The 26,352-nt window shown below is 46.2% G+C and overlaps 1 protein-coding gene across 8 annotated transcripts in view; it reads left to right on the forward strand.

Annotated features, from left to right (window-relative positions):
* The window catches only part of ZNF512 (zinc finger protein 512), a 97,976-nt gene that overhangs the window by 52,933 nt on the left and 18,691 nt on the right, over nucleotides 1–26,352 (forward strand). For 6 of the 8 annotated variants that reach the window (XM_075063521.1, XM_075063520.1, XM_075063527.1 and 3 more), the window contains 5 exons: nucleotides 4,290–4,376; nucleotides 5,824–5,922; nucleotides 9,140–9,307; nucleotides 10,106–10,300; nucleotides 21,358–21,459. In XM_075063521.1, the coding sequence (XP_074919622.1) occupies nucleotides 4,290–4,376; nucleotides 5,824–5,922; nucleotides 9,140–9,307; nucleotides 10,106–10,300; nucleotides 21,358–21,459 (651 nt within the window). The remainder of the gene's footprint in view (nucleotides 1–4,289; nucleotides 4,377–5,823; nucleotides 5,923–9,139; nucleotides 9,308–10,105; nucleotides 10,301–21,357; nucleotides 21,460–26,352) is intronic. The other 2 variants (XM_075063524.1, XM_075063523.1) reach the window with 2 other exon arrangements.

A 26,352-nucleotide genomic window follows, 5' to 3' on the forward strand; every position in this document is an offset into this window, starting at 1 on the left:
GAATGTTAAATGTTATTATATTATGGTTACTATTTCCAAGCGGTCCTGTTATAGTTACCTCTTGGACCAGCTCCTGTGCTCCACTCAGGACTAAATCGAGAATTGTCTTTCCCCTTGTGAGTTCCTGTATCAGCTACTCCAAGAAGCAGTCATATAAAGTATGGAGAAATTTTGTCTGTGCATTTCGTCCTGAGGTGACATGTTCCCAGTCAATATGGGGATAATTGAAACCCCTCACTATTATTGAGTTCTTTATTTTGATAGCCTCTCTAATCTCCCTTAGCATTTCATTGTCATTATCACTGTCCTGGTCCGGTGGTCGATAATAGATCCCTACTGTTATATTCTTATTAGAGCATGGAATTACTATCCATAGAGATTCTATGGAACATGTGGATTCATTTAAGATTTTTACTTCATTTGATTCTACATTTTCTTTCGCATATAGTGCCACTCCTCCCCAACCCCGCACCTTGCTTTCAGTTGCTTGCAGTAGATTTGTAAGTAGTGTGTGCCTGCATTCTTCTGTAATGAGATAATTTAAAAAAATTAAGTTCCAGTGACAATTTTGCAGATGTAACTTTGCAAATTCTGGAGGGAGAAGGGTCAAAAACATATTGTGGCTAAACATTTTGCAGGTTGATAAAACAACATATCTGATACCAAATTCCCAGATCTCCTGCTAATGATCTCTAAGTGGTAAGAGTTTATAACACCAGCTTTTGCCAGAGGAGATTAAGGTATATCTTTACTGCAGACAGGGTGTCCAGACAGCGAATGTGGAATATCGGCACAGGGGGTGAGGGGTAATAGGAGCCCATATAAGGAAAAGACCCAAAAATTGGGACTGTCCCTATAAAATCGGGACATCTGGTCATCCTAACTGCAAAAAGGGATTTTTTTATGTTGTGAGAGCTATCTGGAGACAGCTGTCTGGATGTAAAAGCACACTTTTTTCACAGTGAAGACAAAAGCCTTTTTACCATTACTCTGTCTCCTTTCATTATGAAAGCACGGCCCTGCACTCCACTGTCACAAGTAACAGCCCATGTTTCTGACCACAATTAGCTTAAAATTGGTTAATGATTTAAGTCATTTTATCATTCAGTGCTGACCTATAGAACTGACGTTACAGGCTGAGGATAAACATTATTGAGCCATAATGAGTTTTACAATTCAGTCAGCAACAATTTCAGGTTTATTATGCTAAAACCACATACATTTCTCTTCTTTAATTGGGTCAGTGTGTTTGTAAAGTGATTACTTCACAGAACAAGCTTTTCCAGGATAAGCTTCAGCACCTCGTTCACTTTGTCAGACTAGATTATCTAGTTTTCATCCAGTAGAAATTATGCAGATCCTCTTTGCACTCCCAACCGAGTACCCCCCATCGTAATGAAAATACAGGGGTGAAATACGAAGTCGTCCATTTGATAGAACTTCATGTGTGATTATCATATGCAAAATGAACACAGCCTTTGTTGTACACAACATATACATGCAATTAGAGTGAGGGCTGTAATTTATGTTCATGATTTAGTGAGCCAGTTCTTGGGGAACCAGCAGATGGCTTCAGTCAAATGAAATGAACCCTTCCAGAGCTGGCCCATTGTGTTAAAAACACACGGGCAGCCAGCTACAACTGTTTTGCCCAGGCTTGCTGGTCTTGAGCTGCGCGAGCTCAGCTTCAGTCGTGTCGGAGTGGCTGGGGATGTTACATGCTCCTCCTGTGGTCTCCCTTGTAGAGTGAACTGCACCTTCTCTTTGCTTCGGGAGACCTGATCCTATGACAGCTACAATCCACCCTGCTTTCCACCTGCGATGTCTCCAGTGAAAGCGTGGCCGGCTGCCACGTCCCTTCAAAGACAGCCTACGAGGCTTTCCATCTACAGTTTATATCACTGTCTCATGAGACAGTATGTTCTTTCTGCTCCCACCCAACTTTACCTGCAGCTGGCTACACACCGCTTCTTGTCCTGCAGCCTAGTGCCCTGTCTTCTCCTTCCCCGAGCTGCCCGCAGCAAAGGTCTCTGTTCCTCTTTCTCCCATATAGGCATGAAACCAGCACATGCTCTTCTTCATCTAGGAACACAGGAATTGCCAGACTGCGTCAGACCCATGGTCCACCTCTACCAGAATCCTTAAAGTAGCCAGGACCATATACATCAGAGGAAGCTGTGCGCTACCTCACGTTACACAGACGAGGTGTAATCTGCCCTCTTCTTTAGCTCTCCTTCTCCTCCCTCATCACAAGGAATTGACTTGAACTGCGAAGCACGGACCTTAATATCTCTCCCGTTATTTGTGGGGATTAACTATTTTAACTCTGAATATTCTTGTTATCTGTGTCAATGTCTAATCTCTCTTTGACTTGTGGCCTACTGCCATATTTCCCAGCTCCTGCATGGTCTTTCCATGCCCACAACTCAGGTTTATTCTTGCCTCCCTAGCCGAAGACGTCTTGCCTGCTTTCCTCTCTCCTCTAACTCCTTTCTCTTCCCCCTTCCAGCTGCCTGCCTCTATGTCAGTCCTTCAGATAGCCCACCAGCCTCTCTGTAGCTAGATAGAAAAAAACCTGCTCCTCTTAAATGTCTTGTCTCCCTCCACAGCAGCCAGCTACCTATTCTGCAGATTCCTTTATTTACTCAGTCAAATATTTGCAATATGTTGACCCCTCCAGAAGCTGCAGCCAATGTGTCTTTTCCTGTCCTCCAGCAATGGCATCCCCTTTTGCCTCCTCTCGCTCACACTCGGCCCCTTTTAGTTCAAGTGCTCTATGCTATAAACCCAGTAAAACCATGTCCACAGCACTGTTCCTTAAAAGCAGAGAGACATTGCTATAGGAGCTCTCCCACTCTGCTGGTCCTGATGGACTGTCCACATGAATGCCCATGCAAGCCCCCATGAGGTTTTGCGTGTTGGAAGGTGGGTGGGGAGCGTGGGGGAAAGGAGACACCCTTCTGCTTTATATCTTTATTCAGCTTCTCTATGGAGTCTTGGAAGGTTTCAAACCCCCCAAACCTCCCCACTCAGCATAGTCCAAGCCAGTTTAATTAATTTGATCGAAACCACGTGGGTACACGAGTCGGAAGCTGCTTGTTTTCTTGCGGCAAAACCTTGGGATGATGAAGGTCAGCAGGTAGCCTATCAGACAGCAGCACTTGCATTTCACCATCCTCCACGGAGCTGTTCCTACCTAGCTGGATACCTGTATGTCCCGTAACAATAGTGTCTGAATGCTTCCCAGTAGTTATGGTTTGACTGTCACAACTCCCCAGGGGGTAAATAAGCATCATCCCCACTTTATAGTGATAGGGAAAATAACCCCTCCCCTATTATCTTAGGCCCTAGGCCTTTGAGCAAAAATAATTTAAANCGAGTTCAGATTGCTGTCCAGAGCAGTCAGAATGGTGCACTGTGGGATAGGTTCTGAAGGCCAATACCATCGAATTGCGGCCACACTAACCCTAATTCGAAATGGCAATATCGATTTCAGCACTACTCCCCTCGTCGGGGAGAAGTACAGATATCAATATTACCAGCGCTTTATATCAAAATAAAGGGCTTCGTTATGTGGACGGGCGCAGTGTTACTTCGGTTTAACACTGCTAAATTCGAAAAAAACTCGTAGTATAGACCAAGCCTGAATTGTGAAGAATATGTTTTAAAGTTATAACAACCAACAAGAACGGACTTTTTATGTAGAAACCCATGATTAAATCGAGTCTTCCTAACTAGCAGCAGCTTTCGTGGGTGAATACCCACTTCGTCAGACGTATTCACCCACGAAAGCTCATGCTCCGTCTGTTAGTCTATAAGGTGCCACAGGATTCTTTGCTGCTTTTACAGATCCAGACTAACACAGCTACCCTCTGATATTCTTCCTAACTAGTGATTTAAATCAAATCCACCCTGCCTGCTGTGCTTTTGCCCCCGGCCTCTTCATTCCCCAGGGGGGCCCACAAATGTGTTTGGCGCTGGGCCCACAAGAAGTTAATCTGGTCCTGAATCAGTGTAGTCAACTGCTCCTTCCTCTCTGTGTTACTTGTGGTTTTAGGAAAGTGGGCAGAGACATATCCATTTTCTTTTTCTTACCCTGTCTCTTTTCTAGTCTTTATACCCCTGTAAATCTATTCATTGACTTCCAAATGCATGGTGGGTTTTTTCTCACTGTGCAGTTATCTGACCCATACAAGGTTTTCTCCCTGCCTGCTGCCCCATTTCTCCTACAGTCACCCAGTATCTGAGGTTTGTGTTTAATGCAGTCTGCACTCTTGTTTTACTTGTAGGAAATGTTCACATGTCATCACTGTGGAAAACAGCTCAGATCTTTGGCAGGAATGAAATACCACATCATGGCAGACCATAACAACCTGGTAACGTTGATATTGTACGACTAGCAGAAGCCCTGACCTTCCAGGCCAGACAGCCCTTTGTTGCTCCCTTGATGCACAAAGAGACTGAAAGGTGGTGGGTTGTCAAACATTTTCTATCTTTAAAAATTCAGGTCTTATCTAACCAGTTTTTCCTGAAAGACTGAATACTTGGAAACCTAGTAGCATTGTGATGTCAGAAATGCTAGGCAAGTGACAGCTGATAAAGATGGGAAGGCCTTTCTATTCAGACTCTTTAAAACACTTGGATGTGAATTTGTTATAAATATTTATCAAATATTCTGTTAAAAAAAAAACTCAGAAGAAATGATCTGATTATTAAAGACTCTGTATTTCTCAGCCCTTCACTAAAGGGCTGGGAGATTTTGTGAAATACAGATCAGAGTCATCCAGCAATTACAGAGCAGACTAGTTGAGATCCTGACATTTTCAAAGTAAAAAAGCAAGCAGTAAACACCTTTCAGTGCTCCGTTATCCTGCATAAAGATACTCAAAGGGCATAACCCATTTTCCCCCTTTAGTCACCTTTTAAGAAGCCTCTGTCTCTAGGTCTGGCAATGAAGAGTGAAACCCTTTGGGAGATGTCATTCAGAAGAGTGGGAGAGAGTTCCTAGGCTTGGTGAATTTATCCCTCATTGCTTTTTATATAGTTTTTATAACCACGATATCTCATAGAATAAATAACTGATGCAGGGCTGTCCATCTGTGCTGCAGAGTTTGCCAACAAAACTGTCAGTTGTGTTACTGCTGTTTGGAACCCTGAGGACAGTAGTGAGACCATCAAGAATTGTATCACTTTCATGCTGCTACTGCTTGAGAAGCTCTGAGCAACAGCTGAGACAGCAGGAGTTATTCACAAGGAAAGAGGGGACACAATGGAAGAAAAAGGAGGGGGGGATTGCAGGCATGCAGAGTAACGGAGGCCTCCCCTGCCCCTTAACTCACAGGATGGGAACAGCAGAAAGAGAATGCTGCTCCATTCTGGAGGGCAGAGGGTCTGGGCAACTTGAAATGTATCCGATACCTGGGAGTCAGAGGCTGATATGAGAAATAGAGCCCCAACCAGATAGCACCCTTATAAGGTCCTCATATATACTTCTCTTTCCAGCAGCTGTAGGTTGGCTGGGCTTTTCATCAGGGTGGGGGCCTTTAGCTGGATATTAAAATGATCACCTGTGAAATAGTTAACACCTCACTGGGATAAATGGAACAGTTCATTCCTCTTAAAGTTGTTCCATTGTCCCGCAGACTTAAGCATAAATTGCTTCATCAGATACATTCAGGTCACTTTTGGAAGGTTTCCTTACAACCATAGATTTAGAAAGTGCTTAGATTATGCAGCTGGATTATGGAGCAAATCCCCAGAATGTAGAATTACAGAGTGCTGTGGGTCCTGTGCTTACCTTTGTTCTCTCTGCTTTGCTTTTAGCCAGTTGTGAAGGAAGGAGGTGAATTAGATGAGCAGTGTGAACGAGACCGCCTCCGGAAGGTGCTGAAGCGAATGGGAAAGCTAAAGTGTATGAGGGAGGTGAGCTGCAGGATCTTGCATCCCAAATGAAGCGGCAGCCTTTGCCAGAGTTTAGAGCACTGCATGATGTCTGCTGGACACACTTACAAGAGCCAGTCAGTGGGACTTGTGCCAAAGCTCTAGTTATGGTTTTAAGACAATGGGCCTCTTCAGAAGAACCTAATGCTGTTAGGTAACTAGGTGGACAGCACAATGGCAGAAGGGATTAAAATAGACAAATGTAAAGTGATGTACGTTTAGAAGGAATGATTTAAATGATCTGCACTCGCTGAACTATTGTAACCTCTTTCCTAGGAATGTGATCGGTTCTGGTGGGCTTAGCTCAACCCGAATTATAGGGCTTGATGTAGGTATTTCTGCATGAACATCTCTGGCATATGTTATGCAGGTCAGACTACATGATCATCATGATTTCTTCTGGCCTTAAATTCTATTAATCTATTGAAACTTGAAGCTGTAGAGGTAATTGTGAAAAGAACAGACATCTGCTTAGTGTGCAGCAGTGATCAAAACAGCGAGTAAGATACTTAGAAAGTACAATGGCTTGGATAAACTTTGGCCACAGCTCCATTCTCAGTGAACAGGTGTGTACTTCACCACAAATTGCCCAGCCTATCTCTACAATCTGAATGAGGTCAATAACTGAAAGAGCCATGTAGACTGACAGCCCCTCTTACCTCTGTGGGTGGTCTGTCTGGGTAAGGGAGAGAAATTGGCAGGAGACAATGTACGCAGGCTTTTTTCCCCAAGCTGAAAGAAAGAGGGTTTCAGTTTACAAGACCTTAGTTTGATACTTCTCATGCACTGAGTTCACAGCAGGAGGGGAGGGGACAGACATCTAATATTTGTGCTGTCATCAGTGTGTCCACACCTAAGATTCTGCATTTGGTGTTCATCATTTTATCTCAGAAAAGACAGAACAGAAATTTAAAACAAAACAGTAAAATCCCAAGAAGGACAACAAAAAAGATTTGGCATCATTTTATAGTGGGGCTGAAAGGAAGGTACCATAAGAACGGCCATACTGGGTCAGGCCAAAGGTCCATCTAGCCCAGTAACCTGTCTTCCGACAGTGGACAATGCCAGGTGCCCCAGAGGGAATGAACAGAACAGGTAATCAAGTGATCCATCCCATCGCCAATTCCCAAGTTTTGGCAAACAGAGGCTAGGGAAACCATCCCTGCCCATCCTGGCTAATAGCCATTGATGGACCTATCCTCCATGAGTTTATCTTTTTAATTTTTGAACCTTGTTATAGTCTTGGCCTTCACAGCATCCTCTGGCAAGGAGTTCCACAGGCTGACTGTTCGTTGAGTGAAAAAATACTTCCTTTTGTTTGTTTTAAACTTGCTTCCCATTAATTTCATTTGGTGTCTCCTAGTTCTTGTGTTATGAGAAGGACTAAATAACACTTCCTTATTTACTTTCTCAGCACGTGTCATGATTTTACAGACCTCTGTCATATCCCCCTTAGTCATCTCTTTTCCAAGCTGAAAAGTCCCAGTCTTACTAATCTCTCCTCATGCAGCAGCCGTTCCATACCCCTAATCATTTTTGTTGCCCTTTCCTGAACCTTCTCCAAGTCTAATATATCTTTTTTGAGATGGGGCAACCACATCTGCACACAGTTTTCAAGGTGTGGGTGTACCATGGATTTATATAGAGGCAATATGATATTTTCTGTCTTGTCTATTCCTTTCTTAATGATTCCCAACATTCTGTTCGCTTTTTTGACTGCTGCTGCACATTGAGTGGATGTTTTCAGAGAACTATCCACAATGACTCCAAGATCTCTTTCTTGAGTGGTAAAAGCTAATTGAGCCCCCATCATTGTATGTGTAGCGTTGAGATTATGTTTTCCAATGTGCATTACTTTTCATTTATCAACATTGAATTTCATCTGCCATCCAAACAGGAATTAAGGACTCAGGCCAGATTCTGTGCTGTCCCTCTTGGAAGGTGTAGTATATTGTGGCTTTATTCCACCTGTGCACCCTCTGAATTTTGGGTCTGTCTTGAGTGCCTGCCACTGCCTAGCTCTAAGTTACAGCAATCTTGCACGGGTACCTGAGGATTGCTCCCTGGCCCAGAATAGCCAGAGTGCATTGTGCTACAGACACACTCCCTGTCCTGAGCTAACAGCTGTGCAAGAGCATGGCATAGGGCTGTTCTGAGAGCTGAATGCCAGTGGGGGAATTCCTTTACACAAGTGGTAATCCATAAAGGAATGTAATGGTGTAAATAGGCTGTAGTGACAGACAGAATCTGGTCATAAGGCTGCTTCATTTGGAAGAGTACAAGGAGGTATGAGAAGTATTTAGAGCAATGGATTGTGTTGATGGGGCTGACAATGCTTTATCGTACCCCATCAATGAGGATGGGAGGGTGCTGTTGTAACGCTGACAGACCCCAGTCGTCGATGGGCGGGATCAAACCTGGGACCTCTGGAGCTTAGTGCATGAGCCTCTACTGCATGAGCTAAAAGCCATATAGCTGTTGGCTAAGGCTGTAGAGTAGACTGATTAATCTCTCTCTAAGTGGACTCAGTGCCACTAGATGGGACAGAGCACCACATCCAGGAGGTGTGGGGGTTACACTGTAAGATGAAAATTTCAAATGGACAAAAGTAAATGTGTGTTTATGTAGCACACAATTACTCCATGGAACTCCCTGGTAGGGGATATTGAAGCAAGCCACTGACTGGTCTAATGTGGGTGTTCTGTATTTATTGTGTAGGATGTCTCTAGTACCCAAGCAGTTCGTTTTGGCAGCTGTATTTCGTTGCTGTGATCACTTCCCTGTTCTCCACAGCACCATAAATATTGGTATCTCTTCATGTGGTCCCTGCCATTGGAGGGTTTCTTGCCCCTTTGAACATCTGTAATGTTCTGCAGCTGCTAAGTAGTTACCTAACTCTGTAGCTTTAAAATGGTGGCATCTGCAGCGAGGCAAAGAGGGAAAACAGTGACCAGCGGGCTCCTTCATCCAGCCATGAATGCTTTCCCCAGCACAGTATTACACAGTGATGTGCATTATGGGGGTTTTATGATGTGCAACATCTGAGGCTGGCAGCTGCTGGAGAGCAATCAGCCTGGCCTGGATGGACCATTGGCTTCTTCAGATTCAGTAGGGTTATTTCTGTTCTTTGTCAGCCAGGGATGGGGTCTGCCACATGTGCCAGAGCTCTGGCTTATGCTCTTCTCTTCTGCATTGACAGGGATGTACAGGCAGCTTCACCAGCATAATGGGATACCTGTACCATATGAAAAAGTGTGGGAAGGCGGCCTCTGAGTTGGAGAAAATGGCCATGAAATGTCGTCACTGTGGAAAAGCATACAAGTCAAAGGCAGGGCTTGTTTATCACCTTAGGTCTGAGCATGGGCCGGTAAGTATGAGTTGCCATTGTTATCGGGAAAAGGAGCTATGGGTGGTGACCTCTCTTTCTCCAAACCACTCTTTCATTTGCCCACTTTGGACAATCGATTCTGAGCTTCCCAGGCCCACTGTACACCGGAGAGCCTAGTCTCGTCTGTTTCACGCTTCACGGTGTGGTAGGGGCTGGTAGCCTCCTCCTGCCTGTCTAGTAGAATACTCTTTCCTGATCCCTTTTCATCTGGGAGGGGATCATGCGATGCTCCCCTTGTGATTGAGACTTCTGCTGCTCTGCAGCTAGGACAGCTTGATACGTAAGTAGTCTGGGTGGCAGCAAACCCTTCCCCAGCTCCCCTCTCCCTCCTCCATGGGGGTATGGTGCTGGCATGTTTGATGTCCTGTGAGAGCTGCTTGTTGCTCTTCTTTTTCCCCTCCAGATTTGAGATCCGTCTGTGGGACAGGACAGGAACCAGAATGAATGTTATTCCTGAGGTGTTCAATAGAGATGGGGGTGGAGTGCGTTAGCCCATCAAAGGCACATATCTCTGGCTTCTTTCTGAGCCCAGGTGCTCTGAAGCCTCGTTGTGTCTGGGCAGAGAGCTCTCTTCCCATAACTCCCCTAATACATGGATCTCACAGTCTTTTCCTGCCCCCAGGCTACTCTTATGCCTGAGTTTTTCTGAGGGGAAGTGACTGGGATAGGGCATTTTGGCCTGGGTCTGAAGGACCTTGACGGATCATTCTAGGCATTCAAGTGTGGCCTAAGTGGGATCTGATGAATAGGGGTCACCCTATTGCCCTTTCCTTGCAGGTCACTTTCCTCCATGAAGAAGGGCGGCCTGAGAGTCTGAAGGAAATGACTCTGGAGCCCAGTAGTGCAGGCAGAGTCCAGAGAAAATCTGCTAAGGTGGCAGTCTATTACCTTCACGAGCTAGCTAATGAAGAGCTGGCCAAGGAGTGGCCCAAGAAGAAGGTTCTACAGGACCTAGTCCCAGATGATCGGAAGGTATAAGGGTTTAGGTGGGGACTGTATTAGTAACAAGTCTTGCACAATAGAAGAATCCTGCACTGGCCCCTAGGAGATGACACTGTATAGTGCTTTCTGGTTCCAGGCAATGGGCCAGTAGTACCTGATTGGGTGTGGAAACAGCTGATTTATGACACAATATAAAATGGGGTATACCTGGCTAGGCAGTAGTACTGCTGAAAAGGATTTGGGGATTATAGTGAATCACAGATTGGACATGAGTCATCAGTGTGATGCACTTGCAAAAAATGCAGATATTCTTAGAAGACTCCTGTTATTACATCCACGTAAAACATGGGAGGTAACTGTTCTTTCAGTAGTTGCAGACATGTATTCTAAAGAAGTGTGTGTATGCTCAGTGCACTGAAATCAGAGAGTATTGCCTAGCAGTACCCTAGGAGTGGCGCTCACGCTCTTCCCTCATAGCCCCTGCCCTGGCTATATAAGGGTGACGCTTCTCTGATCCCCATAATTTCCTTCTCATTGCCCAGAGCTAGTCAGAGCACTCAGTGTGATGTTTCTTCACATTGATTTTCTTACCTCCAGTCTTCTGAGATTTAGTTGTAAATCATTACAGTAGTTTGTTAGCTAGTAGTACCTTAATTAGAATGGTGAGTTAGGTTAAATAGCTTTGGTTTTTTGGTGGAATGCCTTCATCAGGATTCTAGCACTGTCTGTCACGTGGGGTGGCTATTCCTAATAGTGATTCTCCACACAAAGTGTGTATTGTGTTGGGAGAGGTGCTTCATCTGCAAGTCTTTAAGAAAAGAACGGAAGTGACAAGAGACTTGAGACTCGAGCAGCACCTGATGGGGCAGGCCAGGAGGCTTGCCTCAGCACCAGAAATATTACCAGCTCCTCAGATGTCATCAGAGCCAATGTTCCTTGTCCGGACACTGAGGAAGAGAGATCATTGACTGTTACACAGGCCCACCGAGAAAAGGACCAATAAAACGGACTGTAGTCACTCCAGATTTCGGGGAGCATCTTCTTCCTTTGCCAGAATCAGTGCAGACTGGCACCATGACTCTTCAGGTATGTGTGGTGGAACTGGGCCTTCTACCTGCCCTCTGGTACCAGGCAACATCAATTTGAGGCTGTACCATTGACTCTGGCATCGTACATTGAGCCAAGTAGTGACGGCATTGACACTGACAGTGTCCACGCCTCTGGTGTACCAGGCAGTATCAGATCTGCTATGCCTTTTGGTTCCTGATTCTCCAGTTATCTAGGAACATTCAGCTGCTGCAACTTCCTAAGTAATGACCCCACCATCGGAGTTAATTACACAGGTGTCCCAGATACCAGCACTGCATATTGCACTGAGTACACAGTTGAGGCTGGCACCTTCACCGGTACCGAGGGCTTAATTGGCAGAGCAGTCTGCTTAGGCACCAACAGTGATCATGATGCAAACCATGTCATGAGGATTGGTACTGATCCCAGCATCAATGCCTCTTTTCGATACCGAGAGAGTGTCTTGCCTCTGCCAATCTTCAGAGCACCAATTTGTTTACCGGCCTTGGGATTGATGTTACCACCATGTTGGATCTCTGAGGAGGCTGGATGGTGGCTTGCCTCTTGGGGGTTGCTCCCTCATTAACTCTGGATGATTCTGGGTATTCATCTAGGTCAAGCTCAAGGTCGTCCTCCATTCCTTTGTCTTTCAAATGCCAGTCTAAAGACAGCCTAGACCTCCTGCTGATTCTGACCAGGACTTTCCCTGCTGCAGAGAAAGGGACTCACTGTTTACTGGCCACTGATTCCTTAACCATCTCCATCGTGGCATGGGAGTCTATGGGATGGTCCTTGTTCCTTAAGGTCCCGATCTTCAACCCACCCAGGGCAAGATCACCCAACAAATCCATGGCATCACCTCCCCAGCCACCTACATAAAAACAGCCGTACTGGGTCACACCAAAGGTCCATCTAGTTCAATATCCTGTCTTCCGACAGTTGTCAGTGCCAGCTGCCCAGGTGCAAATTCAGGTGGAGGATGACACCTCAGAACATGTGCAACCTCAGACACATGTGCAGGGTCTGGTACTGCACTGAAAGGCCTGTGAACCCCCTTCCTCAGTCCTCATCATCACCAGATTACACCTGAGTACCAGATGCTTCCTTTCCAGTGCCTGAGGACTTTTGGGCACATCAGGAGCTCCTTAGACAACTGGCTTCAGCCTTGGGTATATCAGGCTGAATTGGTGCAGGAAAACATACAAATTAGTGAACATTCTTCTGTCCTAAACCCCAGGGAGAGTAGCTCACCTTATTAGCAAAGCACTGTTGCAATCTGCCATGGCCTTGTGGAACACCCTTTGACACCTGTGGCAAAGCATATGGGCAAGTATTATGTCCCTATGCAGGGATTCAAGTATTTTTATTCACATCCTACTCCTAACTTGCTTGTCGTGACAGCAGCCAATGACAGGTTGCATCAAGAGAGGTACAAGTCCATGCCCCAGGACAGAGGTAAAGAGGTTGGCTCATGGGTGGAAAGATTTATTCAACTTCCTCCTTTAAAAATGTAAATTAGAAACCAGCAGGCGCTGCTATCCAAATATAATTCTATGAACTGGGATTCTGTAGTGAAGTTCACAGACAAATTACCAAATCCTTTCAAGGCGAGTTCAAGGCATTTGTTGTGGAGGGCCACCTGGTTGTTAAGATATATTTTCTATTGGTCCTGGACATAGCTGTTATGGCTATCAAAGTATTTGCTTCAGGGGTCACAATAAGAAAAGCACCATGGTTGCAGAATTCAGGAATAGCACCAGATATCCAACAGAGTGTGGAAGACCTATCTTCTGATGGTCAATTTATATTCTAAGACAAAACGGCTGAGACTTTATGTTCATTTAAGGATTTGCAAGCAACTCTGTACTCTCAGGCCTATCTCTTAGCTCCCTGCAAAATCATTTGGCTGCAATCTCAGCTTTCCATCCTCCCATCCAAGGAAAGTCAATGTTCTCAAACCCTATGATGATGAAGTTGCTTAAAGATATTGTTCATCTTTTTCCACCCTTGAAGGAAACGGTGCCATCATGGGAATTTAATATGGTGGTGGCAGCACTGATGGGTCCATCATTTGAGCTGATAACATGCTTATTGGCTCTCGTCTTATGGAAGGGGCCTTCTTTATGACTATAACATCAAGAAAAATCAGCAATATACAAGCTTTAATGGCAGATCCTCCAGACGCTAAATTCTTCAAGGACAAGGTGTCTTTAAGATCACACTCAACATTTTTGTCCCAAGTGGTATCTGTTTCACCTTAACTGGGTTATTTTCTTACCTATAATTTTTCCCACACCGTGTTCAACTGTGAAGGAGCAACATATACTGTGACAAAGTTCCTCCTCTACCTTGGTGGGTTCTGCGTTTATTGGCAGATTTGCTCACCTCAGTGAATCTCCCCACAGTCTGGAATCAACTCCTCTGTCTATCAGGAGTTGGAGGTTGGGGTGAAACCGGGCCCGCCTTCTCCGGGTTCCAGCCCAGGGCCCTATGGATTGCAGCTGTCTATTGTGCCTCTGTGTAACAGCTGCATGACAACTACAACTCCCTGGGCTACTTCCCATGGCCTCCTCCAAACACCTTTCTTTTTCCTCACCACAGGACCTTCTCCTGGTGTCTGTAACGCTTGTACGCCTTAGTCTCCAGCAACACACTCTCACTCTCAGCCGGTGCCTCTTGCTCCCAGCTCCTCACACGCACTTCCTCTCCTCTGGCTCCTCCCTCCTGACTGGAGTGAGCTCCTTTTTAAACCCAGGTGCCCTGATTAGCCTGCCTTGATTGGCTACAGGTGATCTAATCAGCCTGTCTGCCTTAATTGGTTCTAGCAGGTTCCTGATTACTCTAGTGCAGCCGCTGCTCTGGTCACTCAGGGAACAGAAAACTACTCATTCAGTGACCAGTATATTTGCCCTCTACCAGACTCCTGTACCCCACTTGTCTGAGTCTGTCACATATCCCTCCCCCCTGCTCAACAGCAAGGGGTTGGGCAGCTTGGGAAGCCAGACAGTGCACAAATGACAAGCCATCGGCATTGCCATGACGGCTCCCTGCTCTGTGTTGCACATGGAACTGGAAAGGTTGGAGGGATAAGAACCACCTGGTCACCCTTGTGTTCTTCTCCTTGTTCCGCTGCATCCATTGAAGAGGGGCATGGCCAGTCACAAGGACAAATCTGCGCCCGAGCAAGTAGTAGCGCAATGCTTCCATGACCCATTTTACAGTGAGACATTCTGTCTCCACCACTGCATATTTTTGTTCCCTCGGAAGGAGTTTCCTACTGAGGTAGCGAACTGGATGTTCCTCCTCCCCGACCATGTGTGATAGAACAGCCCCCAAGCCTACTTCTGATGCAGGATAAATTCCTTGGTGAAATCAGGGGCTATCAGTACAGGGTTACTGCAGAGGGCAGTCCGTAGGTCTATGAATGCTTCCTCTGCTGCATCAGACCATCTTACCAGATCAGGTTCACGGGCTTTCACTAGGTCTGTCAGGAGGCTTGCCCTTGTGGCAAAGTGGGGGATAAATCATCGGTAATACCCCACTACACCTAGGAATGCCCGGACTTGTTTCTTGCGACGTGGTCAGGGCCAATTTTGGATGGCCTCCAACTTGTTCACTTGGGGTTTTACCAGACCTTTTCCCACAATGTAGCCAAGATATTTGGCCTCTGTAAACCCTACAGCGCACTTGGCAGGGTTTGCTGTAAGGCCATCTCGCCTGAACGTATCAAGGACTGCCTCCACCTTCTCTAGGTGGGTTTCCCAGTCTGGGGTATGAATGACCACATCGTCCAAGTAGGCAGCAGCATAACTGTTATGGGGGTGTAATAGCGTGTGCATGAGGCGCTGGAAAGTAGCTGGAGCCCCATGTAGTCCAAAAGGGAGGACAGTATGTTGAAAAAGACCCTCTGGTGTAGAGAACACAGTCTTTTCCTTTGCGTCTTTTGCAAGGAGAATCTGCCAGTAACTCTTTGTCAAGTCTAGGGTAGTCAAGTACCGGAAGTTACCCAGACGGTCCACTCGCTCATCTATGCGAGTTATGGGGTACGCATCAAACTGGGATACTTCGTTTAGTCGCCGGAAGTCGTTGCAAAACCTAGTGGTGCCATCAGGTCTGGGCACCAGCACGATTGGGCTGGACCACTGACTGTGGGATCCTTCGATGATCCCCAACTCCAGCATTTTTTTTACTTCTGCTTTTATTTCCTCCCTTTTGGCCGCTGGCACCCGATAGGGCCTCGTTGTTCTGGCCCCAGGGGTCGTGACGATGTGGTGATACGTCTTGGTTGTTCGACCCGGTTTTGTCGAGAACACATCTTGGTTCCAGAAGATCATCTCAGACACCTTGTTCTTCTGGTCTGATGTTAAATCGGGAGACACTCTCACCTGTTTGGAAGGCTTGTTTTTCTGGGTTAGGTCTTTTTGGACAGTTATGCATGCCTCTTGTGCATGCCAGGGTTTCAGAAGGTTGATGTGATAAATCTGTTCTTGTTTTCGGCATCCTGGCTTCCGCACCTTGTAGGTTACTTCCCCTATGGGTTCAACCACCTCATAGGGTCCCTGCCATTGGGCCAGAAGCTTGTTTTCTGCCATGGGTACCAATTCCATCACCCGATCCCCTGGTTGGAACTGTCGGACTTTTGCCTGGCAATTGTAATGGGTTCACTGGGCCTTGCGCCTTTTCCAAATGTTCACGTACAATAGGGGTGACCCGGGCTATCCGGTCTTGCATCTGTATTACATGTTCTATTATATTTCTCCCCTTATTGGGGTTCCTCTTCCCAGATCTCTTTGACAATATCTAGTATGCCACGGGGGTGACGCCCGTATAATAACTCGAAGGGGGAAAACCCAGTTGAGGCCTGAGGTACCTCCCGGATAGCGAACATATGATAAGGTAGTAGGGTGTCCCAATCCTTCCTGTCCCGACTTACCACCTTCCGTATCATAGCCTTGAGGGTTCGGTTAAACCTTTCTACCAACCCATCAGTCTGCAAATGGTAGATTGAAGTTCTCAGGGTGTGTATATGGAGCAGCGTACAGAGGTCCTTCATTAGTTTTGACATAAATGGGGTTCTTTGGTCTGTTAATATCTCCTTTGGTAGCCCCACTCGGGCAAAGATCCCCACCAGCTCTTTGGCTATTGTTTTAGAGGCTGTGTTCTGCAGGGGGATGGCTTCTGGGTAGCAAGTAGCATAGTTCAAAACAACAAATATATATTGGTGGCCCTGAGCCATCTTCTCCAGGGGTCCCACTAGGTCCATGGCTGTTCGCTCAAAGCGGACTTCTATGATGGGAAGGGGTACTAAAGGTGTCCTCAGGTGGGGACGGGGACTGTGCAGCTGACACTCCGGGCAGGACGCACAGCACCTCCGCACTTCTTCATGTACTCTGGGCCAGAAGAATCGTCGTAGGACTCGTGCCAGGGTCTTCTCTACCCCCAAATGCCCCCCCAAAAGATGACTATGAGCAAGACTTAATACAGCGTTCTAGTGTTTTTGAGGTACTAAGATCTGCTGTACCTTCTGCCCTGTACTGGTGCAACCCGGTATAAGAGATTCTTCTTCATTATGAAGTAAGGTCTTGGTCCCTGGATTTTCCCCTTCCACGGGGACCCCATCTATTTCAGTCACCTCCTTCCTAATGTTTTCGTACCTTGGGTCTTCAGCCTGGTCCCGTCCAAAATTTCCTCTCCCGGGACTAATCTGCCCAAGATCTAGGGGCCCAGTCTCTGTTGCCTCTATTGGTTCAGAGGCGTTAGGGTGAGGGTCAGACTCGGGTGCTTCTCCCTCCTGGGTGGCCTCCTTTCCAGCTGCTCGGGTCCGCTTACCTACGAGAGCGACCCTCTGGCTTTGAGTCAGTATTCGGGTTCCCAAGGCCTTAGCTGCCTTCCTTCCCCTTTTTGACTTTCTACCCTGTCTGGGAGTGGAGAACAAATCTGGGGATATTTCAGAGAAGACTGGGGGTTGACAGTTTACTGTGGAAGCCTCACTAACTTCAGGGTTCCCCTTTTCCTCCAATCCTCCTACTGGAAGTAAGTTTCCAAACCCTGGGAAGTCCCTCCCTATGAGCACCGGGTATGGGAGTTTAGGGACTACACCTGCTGCTACCTCAGTAGTGTTCCCTGAATCTCGAGTTTTACTGGATGGGGGTAATAACCAACTGTCCCATGGATGCATGTTATCCTGTACGCTTAGCCGCAGCAGTCTGACTACACTTGAACGAGCTTCCCCGAGACAAGCGTGATAGCAGTCCCCGAATCAACCAGTGCCGTGGTCTCTACCCCCATTTAGTTTCACTGGTCTGATAATACAAAATGTGGGGTTAGTGAGACCCCCACAAGGTGGATTAGGGAGCATGGGTCTGCCCAGTTCCCCAGGTTACGCTGCATTGGCTCCTCAGCATTGGGACACTGTGCAGCTATATGTCCCCGCTCCCTGCAAGCATAACATCTGTATGGAGCCCTAGGCATTCCCCGGTCTCTTGGTTTGGGCAATCTAACATCATGATCCTCTTCTCCCTCTGTGCTCCGACTCTTTGTGGCCTCTGGTGGGCCTTCAGCCCCTCTCTTTTTCCACCTGGGCCCTCCTGGTGGCCCAGTCACCGGAGCTCTAGGGCTTGATGCTGCTAGTTTAACCCGGGGTGCCTCTTCCTTAACTGATCGGGTCAGCTCCCTCGCCGTCCTTCGCCTCTCTACCAGTGCAACAAGCTCATCATAGGTGGAGGGTTCGTTCTGGCTTACCTAGGCACGAAGGTCTGGCGGTAGTCCCCTCACATATCGGTCGATAACCAGAACCTCTAGTATATCTTCCAGACTCCCGGACTCGGTTAGCAACCACTTTCGTGCGAGATGGATGAGGTCATACAATTGGGACCGTGGGGTTTTATTTTCCTGTTACCTCCACTCGTGATACCGCTAGGCCCGCACTGCGGTCATTACCCCAGATCTGGCCAGGATCTCTGCTTTCAGCTGGGGGTAGTCTGTTGCAGCTTCTTTAGGCAGATCATAGTAAGCCTTCTGGGCCTCCCCACACAGGAATGGGGTAAGGATACCAGACCACTGATCTCGAGGCCAGGCCTCCCGTAGGGCTGTCCTCTCAAAAGCCAGAAGGTATGCCTCTACATCATCCTCCCACGTCATTTTCTGCAGCCAATGGCTGGCCCGTAAGATCTGCATCCTATCATGGCCGCAGTTCAGCTCTGTAAGAGTCTTTACCTGGTTTACCACTTCCCGCAACATAGCCCAGTCTTGAGAAGCCTGGCCTATCAGCAGGCGATTAGTCTCTTGCTGCAGCCGCACTACCTCCTGTTGGGCAGCTGCCTGGACACGGGTAGTCTTCTGCTGGACTGCTGTAGCTTGTATCAATGCCCGTACTAAGTCTTCCATTATGGTGAAAAAAAAAAATAAACCCTCTGCCTTTTTTTTTTTTTTTTTTTTTTTTTAAATCGCCCTCCTGCTGCTTCCTGCGCTGTGCACACCAAATCCCACTTCTACACCAGTTATGACAAAGTTCCTCTCTACCTTGTGGGTCCTGCTCTTATTGCAGATTTGCTCACCTCAGTGATCTTCCCCACAGTCTGGATCAACTCCTTCTGTATCTGATCAGGAGTTGGGAGGTTTGGGGGAACCCAGGCCCGCCTTCTACTCCGGGTCCAGCCCAGGGCCCTATGGATTGCAGCTGTCTATAGTGCTTCCTGTAACAACTGCATGATAGCTACAGCTCCCTGGCTACTTCCCCATGGCCTCCTCCAAACACCTTCTTTATATCCTCACCACAGATCTTCCTCCTGGTGGTCTGATACGCTTATACTCCTTCGTCCTCCAGCAGCACACCTCTCACTCTCAGCTCCTTGTGCCTCTTGCTCCCAGCTCCTCACATGTACTTCCTCTCCTCTGGCTCCTTCCCTCCTGACTGGAGTGAGACTCCTTTTTTAACCCAGGTGTCCTGATTAGCCTGCCTCTTGATTGGCTGCAGGTGTTCTAATCAGCCTGTCTGCCTTAATTGGTTCTAGCAGGTTCCTGATTACTCTAGTGCAGCCCCTGCTCTGGTCACTCAGGGAACAGAAAACTACTCATTCAGTGACCAGTATATTTGCCCTCTACCAGACTCCTGTACCCTACTGATCTGGGTCTGTCACAGTACATACCTTAGGTGTCAGACGGTGCTTATCGTTGTGTTTAGAAAGGGCTAAGCCACTTTGTACGTTATTTCGACTCTGTGCTGAGCAGATGAAAGGATAACTGGTCTCCGCTCAGACTTTTTCCAAGTGGATAACTGCCTATATTACCTTGGCTTACGGAGTTGCTCAGACAACACCAGGTTAGTCATTACAGTCTTATCCAGCAGGAGCTCAAGTGACATCAATTGCATTTCTTAGCAAGGTCTTCTATTCATACTTTTGTTAGACATTATGCTATCACCCTAGCATCAAGATCTGATGCAAACTTTGGTAAGACAGTTCTGCAGTCACTGTTTAAATAGACTCTGAGTTCCACCTCCTGCTGAAACTGCTTGTGAGTCACCTGAGAGGAATATATGTCAGCACCCTTGAAGAAGAAAAGACTGTTACTTACCTGTGTCTTAACTATTCTTTGAGATATAGATGCAGACTTGTATTTTACAACCCACCGTCTGTCCTTTCTGAATCTGAGTTTGCAGCTGGGGTTTCAGGGCAAAGGAACTGGGAGGGTCAGAATGCTGCCACTCTTATATAACCATAGGAGTGCCACCCCAGGGCAAAATTCTCCAATTTTGGTGCGCTGGGCACCTACACACCTGATTGGAATACATATCTCCACCCACATCTTGAAGAACAATAGTTGTGGCACAGATAAGTAACAATCTTTTTGATCTACTTAGCGCTTGTGAAACCTCAGCTGGAATATGTCCAATCTTGGGCGCTACATTTTAAGAAAAATTTGGACATATTGGAGAGAATGCAGAGATGAACAAAAAAAAGAGATTTAGAAAATCTGATTTGGGAGGAAAGGTTGAAAAAATTGAACATGTTTAGTTTAGAGAACCGCACCCTTAGTTTAGTGTTCCTATTTGGGGAACAAATATTTAATAACAGAATCTTCAGTCTAGCAGAGAAAGGTATAACATGATCCAAAGGCTGGGAGTTGATTTTTAACTACGAGAGTAATTAACCATTGGAACAATTTACCAAGGGTCATGGTCGATTCCCCATCACTGACTATTTCTTTAATCAAGATTGGATGTTTTTCTAAAAGATCTTCTCTAGAAATCATTTTAGAGAAGTTCTCTGGCCTGTGTGATAGAGGAGGTCAAACTAGATGAACATAGTGGGCCCTTCTGGCCTTCGAATCTATTAATATAGCTTGGGGGTAGAAGGACAACATGAAAACAACCTTTAAATATGTAAAAAGATTGTATAAAGAGAATAATGATCAGCTGTTCTCCATGTCCACTGAAGGTAGGACAAGAAGAAATCAGCTTAGTTTGCAGCAAGGGAGATTCAGGTTAGATGTAAGGAAAAACTTTCCAACTCTTAAGGATAGTTAACCACTGGAACAGGTTACCTAGGGAGGTTGTGGAATGCCCACCTTCGGGGGGTTCTAGGAACAGGTTAAACAAACACCTGTCCCGAATGGTCAAGGTACTTGGTCCTGTCTCAGCACAGGGGAATGGACTAGATGACCTCTTGAGATCCCTTTCAGGTCTACATTTGTGTGATTCTGTGAGGGAGAGGGGTCCAGGCCCTACTCATTTATGGAACCGAGGGTGGGAAGAATCACTCCAGTGTGAGTTTGGGGGAGGTTTTGGATGCCAAGAGTGAAGTGGAGTGGGGGCTTAGCCAAGCTTGTGGAGAGTCGCTCAGTGGTGCTGGGGGAGGTTATTCACTAAGTTTCACTGTTGGATCAGGAGGAAAGTTTACTACAAGGGAAGTGACTACTGTGGGGGAAAAAGCCTTAAAACTTAAGAGGAGCATGCCTGACTCTTTGTGTAGCCGTCCTGCCATCTGACTTCAGATTTTGTCTCCATTCTTCTATCTCAGCTGAAATACACCCGGCCCGGACTGCCCACATTTAGTCAGGATGTGTTGTGCAAGTGGAAATCGGAGATAAAGATGTACCGAAGGGTCCACTGTCCAAACCAGGTAACCAACCCCCAGTCCTTTCTAAAGCACTGAAGAGACCAAGTCCGAGGACCTTAGAAAAATAATTCAGTCTGGCCAGGCTGTACAGCAATGGGTTGAGAGACTTCCACAAGGCCAAAATCAAGGTTCATCTCTGTGTCTGGAGAAATCAAACACTACTTGCTCTCAGGGTGACTATCTGTCAGTTTCTCACTGAGGTTCTGGATGTGCCTGGGCAACATTTAAGTTGCTTCTCAAGAGATGATCCTGTGTTGTTAAGGCTAGAAAAATCCAATGGGGAACTATTGGGTCCATTGGTGGACACTGTTAGTGTCTCTTCCAAAGGTGAGTAAGAACTGAGTGGGCATTAGTCCCTTCCCTAGGAACCATCACTTAAGTTTGAGAATCTTGCAAACTCCACCTGGACTTTCCAGAGCAAGGCTACTGAGAAGTTAGAGAACCCTCTCTGCCTGCAGGCGAAACCCTGGTATTTTCTAGTTCCTTGTTGCCTGGGCTTTACATCTGGGTTTAGTGTGGACACTGCACTGGTCTCTTTGGTTAGTGATGGATGAAGGCCAGACGTCCATGCCAATTCTGTTCAGTATGACAGCATCCTACAATATTATCCTACCCATGGCTGCCTGCACTGTGGGACTCCTCATAGAAGAGAAATGTCTCTACTTCCCTGTCAGAGATCCTTGCAAAAGTGTTGGCAAATGCTCATCCATGCCCAAGGACTCCTGTGAGGAATCCTGGAGAGTTGTATTCCCAGCCCTCTTATATCTGAGGCCACTTGTTGGGTAGAGATGCAGTTTGGGTATTGTGCCATCATCATGTTGACAACATACAGCTCTGTCTTTTCATTGGATCCAGACCATACATCCCCGCTTTCCCAGTGTCTGTCTGAGGTAGGGGCTTGAATGGCAGTGAGCTGGCTGAGGTTCATGACAAATAAGAAACAGGTGATACTGCATCGGGGGATTACTAAAGTGTATGTGATTGTGTGGGAGGCTGTCCTGTAGTATGAGGCTTTGCCAACATTTGTCATGAGGTTCACAGCCTACGGAGACTACCGAAGTGCCAGAGGTTTAGGAACAAATTATTCACCAGGACCAGATTGTATTCACTCAAGATTTCTGAAGGAACTTAAATATGAAATTGCAGAACTATTAACTGTGGTATGTAACCATCACTTAAATCAGCCTCTGACTGGAGGATAGCTAATATGACACTTAATTTTTAAAAAGGCTCCCCAGGTGATCCTGGCAATTACAGACCGGGAAGCCTGACTTTGGTACCGGGCAAAATGGTTGAAACTATTAGGGAACAGAATTATCGGACACACAGATTAACATGATGTGTTGGGGAAGAGCCAACACGGCTTTTGTAAATGGAAATCCTGCCTCGCTAAGCAGTCATGGGGTAAGAGAAAAGGTCATCTCATGGATCAGTAACTGATTAGAAGGTAGGAAACAAGGGATAGGAATAAAGGGTCAGTCTTCACAGTGGAGAGAGGTAAATAGCAAGATACCCCAAGATCTGTACTGGGACCAGCACTGTGTAACATATTCATAAATAATCTGCAAAAATGGGTAAACAATGAGGTAGCAGAGTTTACAGACACTATAGAATTACTCAAGATAGCGAAGTCAAGTGCTGACTGTGAACAGTTTACAAAGGGATCTCACAAAACTGAGTAACTGGGCAAGACAATGTCAGTTGAAATTCAGTGTTGATAAATGCAAAGTAATGCGCTTTAGATAATTTAATACCAACTATACATGCAAAAGGATGGGGTCTAAATTAGCTGTTACCACTCAAGAGAGATCTTGGAGTCATTATGAATAGTTCCTTGAAAACATTTACTGAATGTGCAGCAGCAGTCAAAAATGCTAATAGAATGTTAGGACCCATTAGGGAAGAGATGGATAATTAAACAGACATGGTACATCCTCACCTTGAACACTGCATGCTGTTCAGGTCACTCATCTAAAAAAAGATATATTAGAATTGGAAAAAGTACAGAGAAGGGCAACAAACATGATTAGGTGTATGGAACAACTTCCTTATGATGTGAGTTTAAAAAGATTGGGACTATTCAGCTTGGAAAAGAGATGACTGAGTGGAGAGAGGATAGAGGTCTATAAAATCCTGAATGGTGTGGAGAAAGTGAACAGGGAAGTGTTATTTACCCCATCACATAACATACGTGTCAAGCTCTCTTGCAGTGGCTCAAGAGCATGGGTACCAACCTCAGGGCAGACTGTTAAGAAACAAGGCACAACCCCAAATTGGCTGAGAGTTCTATTAGATTAGTTAGATTTCATCAACCGATTATCAAGTGAATACTCCTCAAGTGCAATAACAGCCTCACAGTGGAGTCTCAGACTGTCCCCTTGGGTACTTCCATCTGTCTTGCCACCCAGGCAGGGCCGGCGCTTCCATTAGGCGACCCTAGGTGGTCACCTAATGTGCCAGGATTCGGGGGGGGGCGGCATTTTGTGCGCTCCCCATAGGGTGCACGGGAGCTTCCAGTTCCACTCCCGTTGCACCGCCGAAGACGGACCTTCTGCTGACGTGCCGCAGAAAACTGCAGCAGGCAATTGAGCAGCTCAATGATTGCCGCTGTCGCCTGTGGCATTTTGGCGGAGGGTCCTCCTTCAGCGGCACGATGGGAGTGGAACTGGAAGCTCCCACGTGCCTTGTGGGGAGCGCACAAAATGCCACTCCCCGAATTCTGCCTAGGGGGCCAGAAACTCTGGCACCGCTCCTGCACCCAGGCAAGCTTACTTTTGTGATAGATGGTCGCTTACATCAAAGATCACAACAGTGTTCAGGTTCCTCCCAGTCCCAAAGGATCAGTCACTTACTCCAGGTCAGTTGCACTTTAGATCTCACACCAAAGATGATACTTGTAGCCAATCCTTTAATAAACTATGTAAGATTTATTATATAGGAAAAGGAAACGAGTTATTTACAAGGGTAAAACAGGTGATAAACATAATACACACAAGTGAGTTCCAGTCTTAAATTTCAAAAAGTAATAGAAGTTTCTGTAATAAGAACATAAGAATGGCCATACTGGGTCAGACTAAAGGTCCATCCAGCCCAGTATCCTGTCTACTGACAGTGGCCAATGCCAGGTGCCTGAGAGGGACTTAACCTAACAGTAATGATCAAGTGATCTCTCTCCTGCCATCCATCTCCACCCTCCGACAAACAGAGGCTAGGGACACCATTCCTTACCCATCCTGGCTGATAGCCATTAATGGACTTAACCTCCATGAATTTTATCCAGTTCTCTTTTAAACCCTGTTATAGTCCTAGCCTTCACAACCTCCTCAGGCAAGGAGTTCCACTGGTTGACTGTATGCTGTGTGAAGAACTTTTATTTGTTTTAAAGCTGCTGCCCATTAATTTCATTTGATGGCCCCTAGTTCTTATATTATGGGAACAAGTAAATAACTTTTCTTTATTCACTTTCTCCACACCACTCATGTTTTTATATACCTCTATCATATCCCCCTTAGTCTCCTCTTTTCCAAGCTGAAAAGTCCTAGCCTCTTTAATCCCTCCTATTATGGGATCACCCAAACCCCTAATCATTTTAGTTGCCTCTCTCTTACTTTTTCTAGTGCCAGTATATCTTTTTTGAGATGAGACGACCCATCTGTATGCATTATTCAAAGATCCGATTATATTAAGGCAATAAGATATCTCTCGTCTTATTCTCTATCCTTTTTTAATGATTCCTAACATCCTGTTTGCTTTTTTGACTGCTGCTGCCATTGCGTGGACGTCTTCAGAGAACTATCCACGAAGACCCAGATCTTTCCTGATTAGTTGTAGCTAAATTAGCCCCATAATATTGTATGTATAGTTGGGGTTATTTTTCCCAATGTGCATTACTTTACATTTATCCACATTAAATTTAATTTGCCATTTTGTGGTCCAATCACTTAGTTTTGTGAAATCTTTTTGAAGTTCTTCACTGTCTGCTTTGGTCTTAACTATCTTGAGCAGTTTAGTATCATCTGCAAACTTTGCCACCTCACTGTTTACCCCTTTCTCCAGATCATTTATGAGTAAATTGAATAGGATTGGTCCTAGGACTGACCCTTGGGGAACACCACTAGTTTCCCCTCTCCATTCTGAAAATTTACCATTTATTCCTACCCTTTGTTCCCTATCTTGTAACCAGTTCTCAATCCATGAAAGGATCTTCCCTCTTATCCCATGACAACTTAATTTGCATAAGAGCTTTTGGTGGTAATAAGCAAAATCTATGGGTATGTCTACTTTGCAAAGAAAAAGCTGTGGTTGACCCATACAAGCTGACTTGGGCTCCTGGGGCTGTTTCACTATAGTGCAGACTTCCAGGATCTAGGATCCTTCCACTGTGCAGGGTCCTAGAGCCTGGACTCCAGCCCAAGCCCAGAAGTGTACACTGCAGTGAAACAGCCCTGCAGCCTGAGTCAGCTGGCATGGGACAGCCATGGGTGTCAGGCTGTGTCTACACAGCAATTTATGTCCTTTATGGCTAACCTAGGCTAAGAGCTGGGAATCATTTTCTTATGCTTCGTAATCCTTTCTCCTTGTGGTATGTCTACACAGCAATGTAAGCCTTGGGTTGGTGGGATTTGAGTCAGCTGACCCGTGTCAAGAACCCTGGGCTTGAGCTTCTACACTGCATTTTAACCCTAGCTTAAGGATTTTCTGATCCATGCTTGAACCTAGGGCTCAGGTCTCCACACTGCTCTGCACAGATCCGAGTCAAAGTAACTGTATCCCAGAGTGCCTGGTCCCATTCCTCCCCCACCTCGCCCCGTGAACATTCTAGCCCTACGAAAGTGGTGCACTGTGGGAAAACTCTACTGCCAACCCTGTTTCCTAAGTGAGACAATACTGTTGATG

The sequence above is a fragment of the Chelonoidis abingdonii genome, chromosome 3 (assembly GCF_003597395.2).
Source record: "Chelonoidis abingdonii isolate Lonesome George chromosome 3, CheloAbing_2.0, whole genome shotgun sequence".
NCBI classification, from domain to species: domain Eukaryota; kingdom Metazoa; phylum Chordata; order Testudines; family Testudinidae; genus Chelonoidis; species Chelonoidis abingdonii.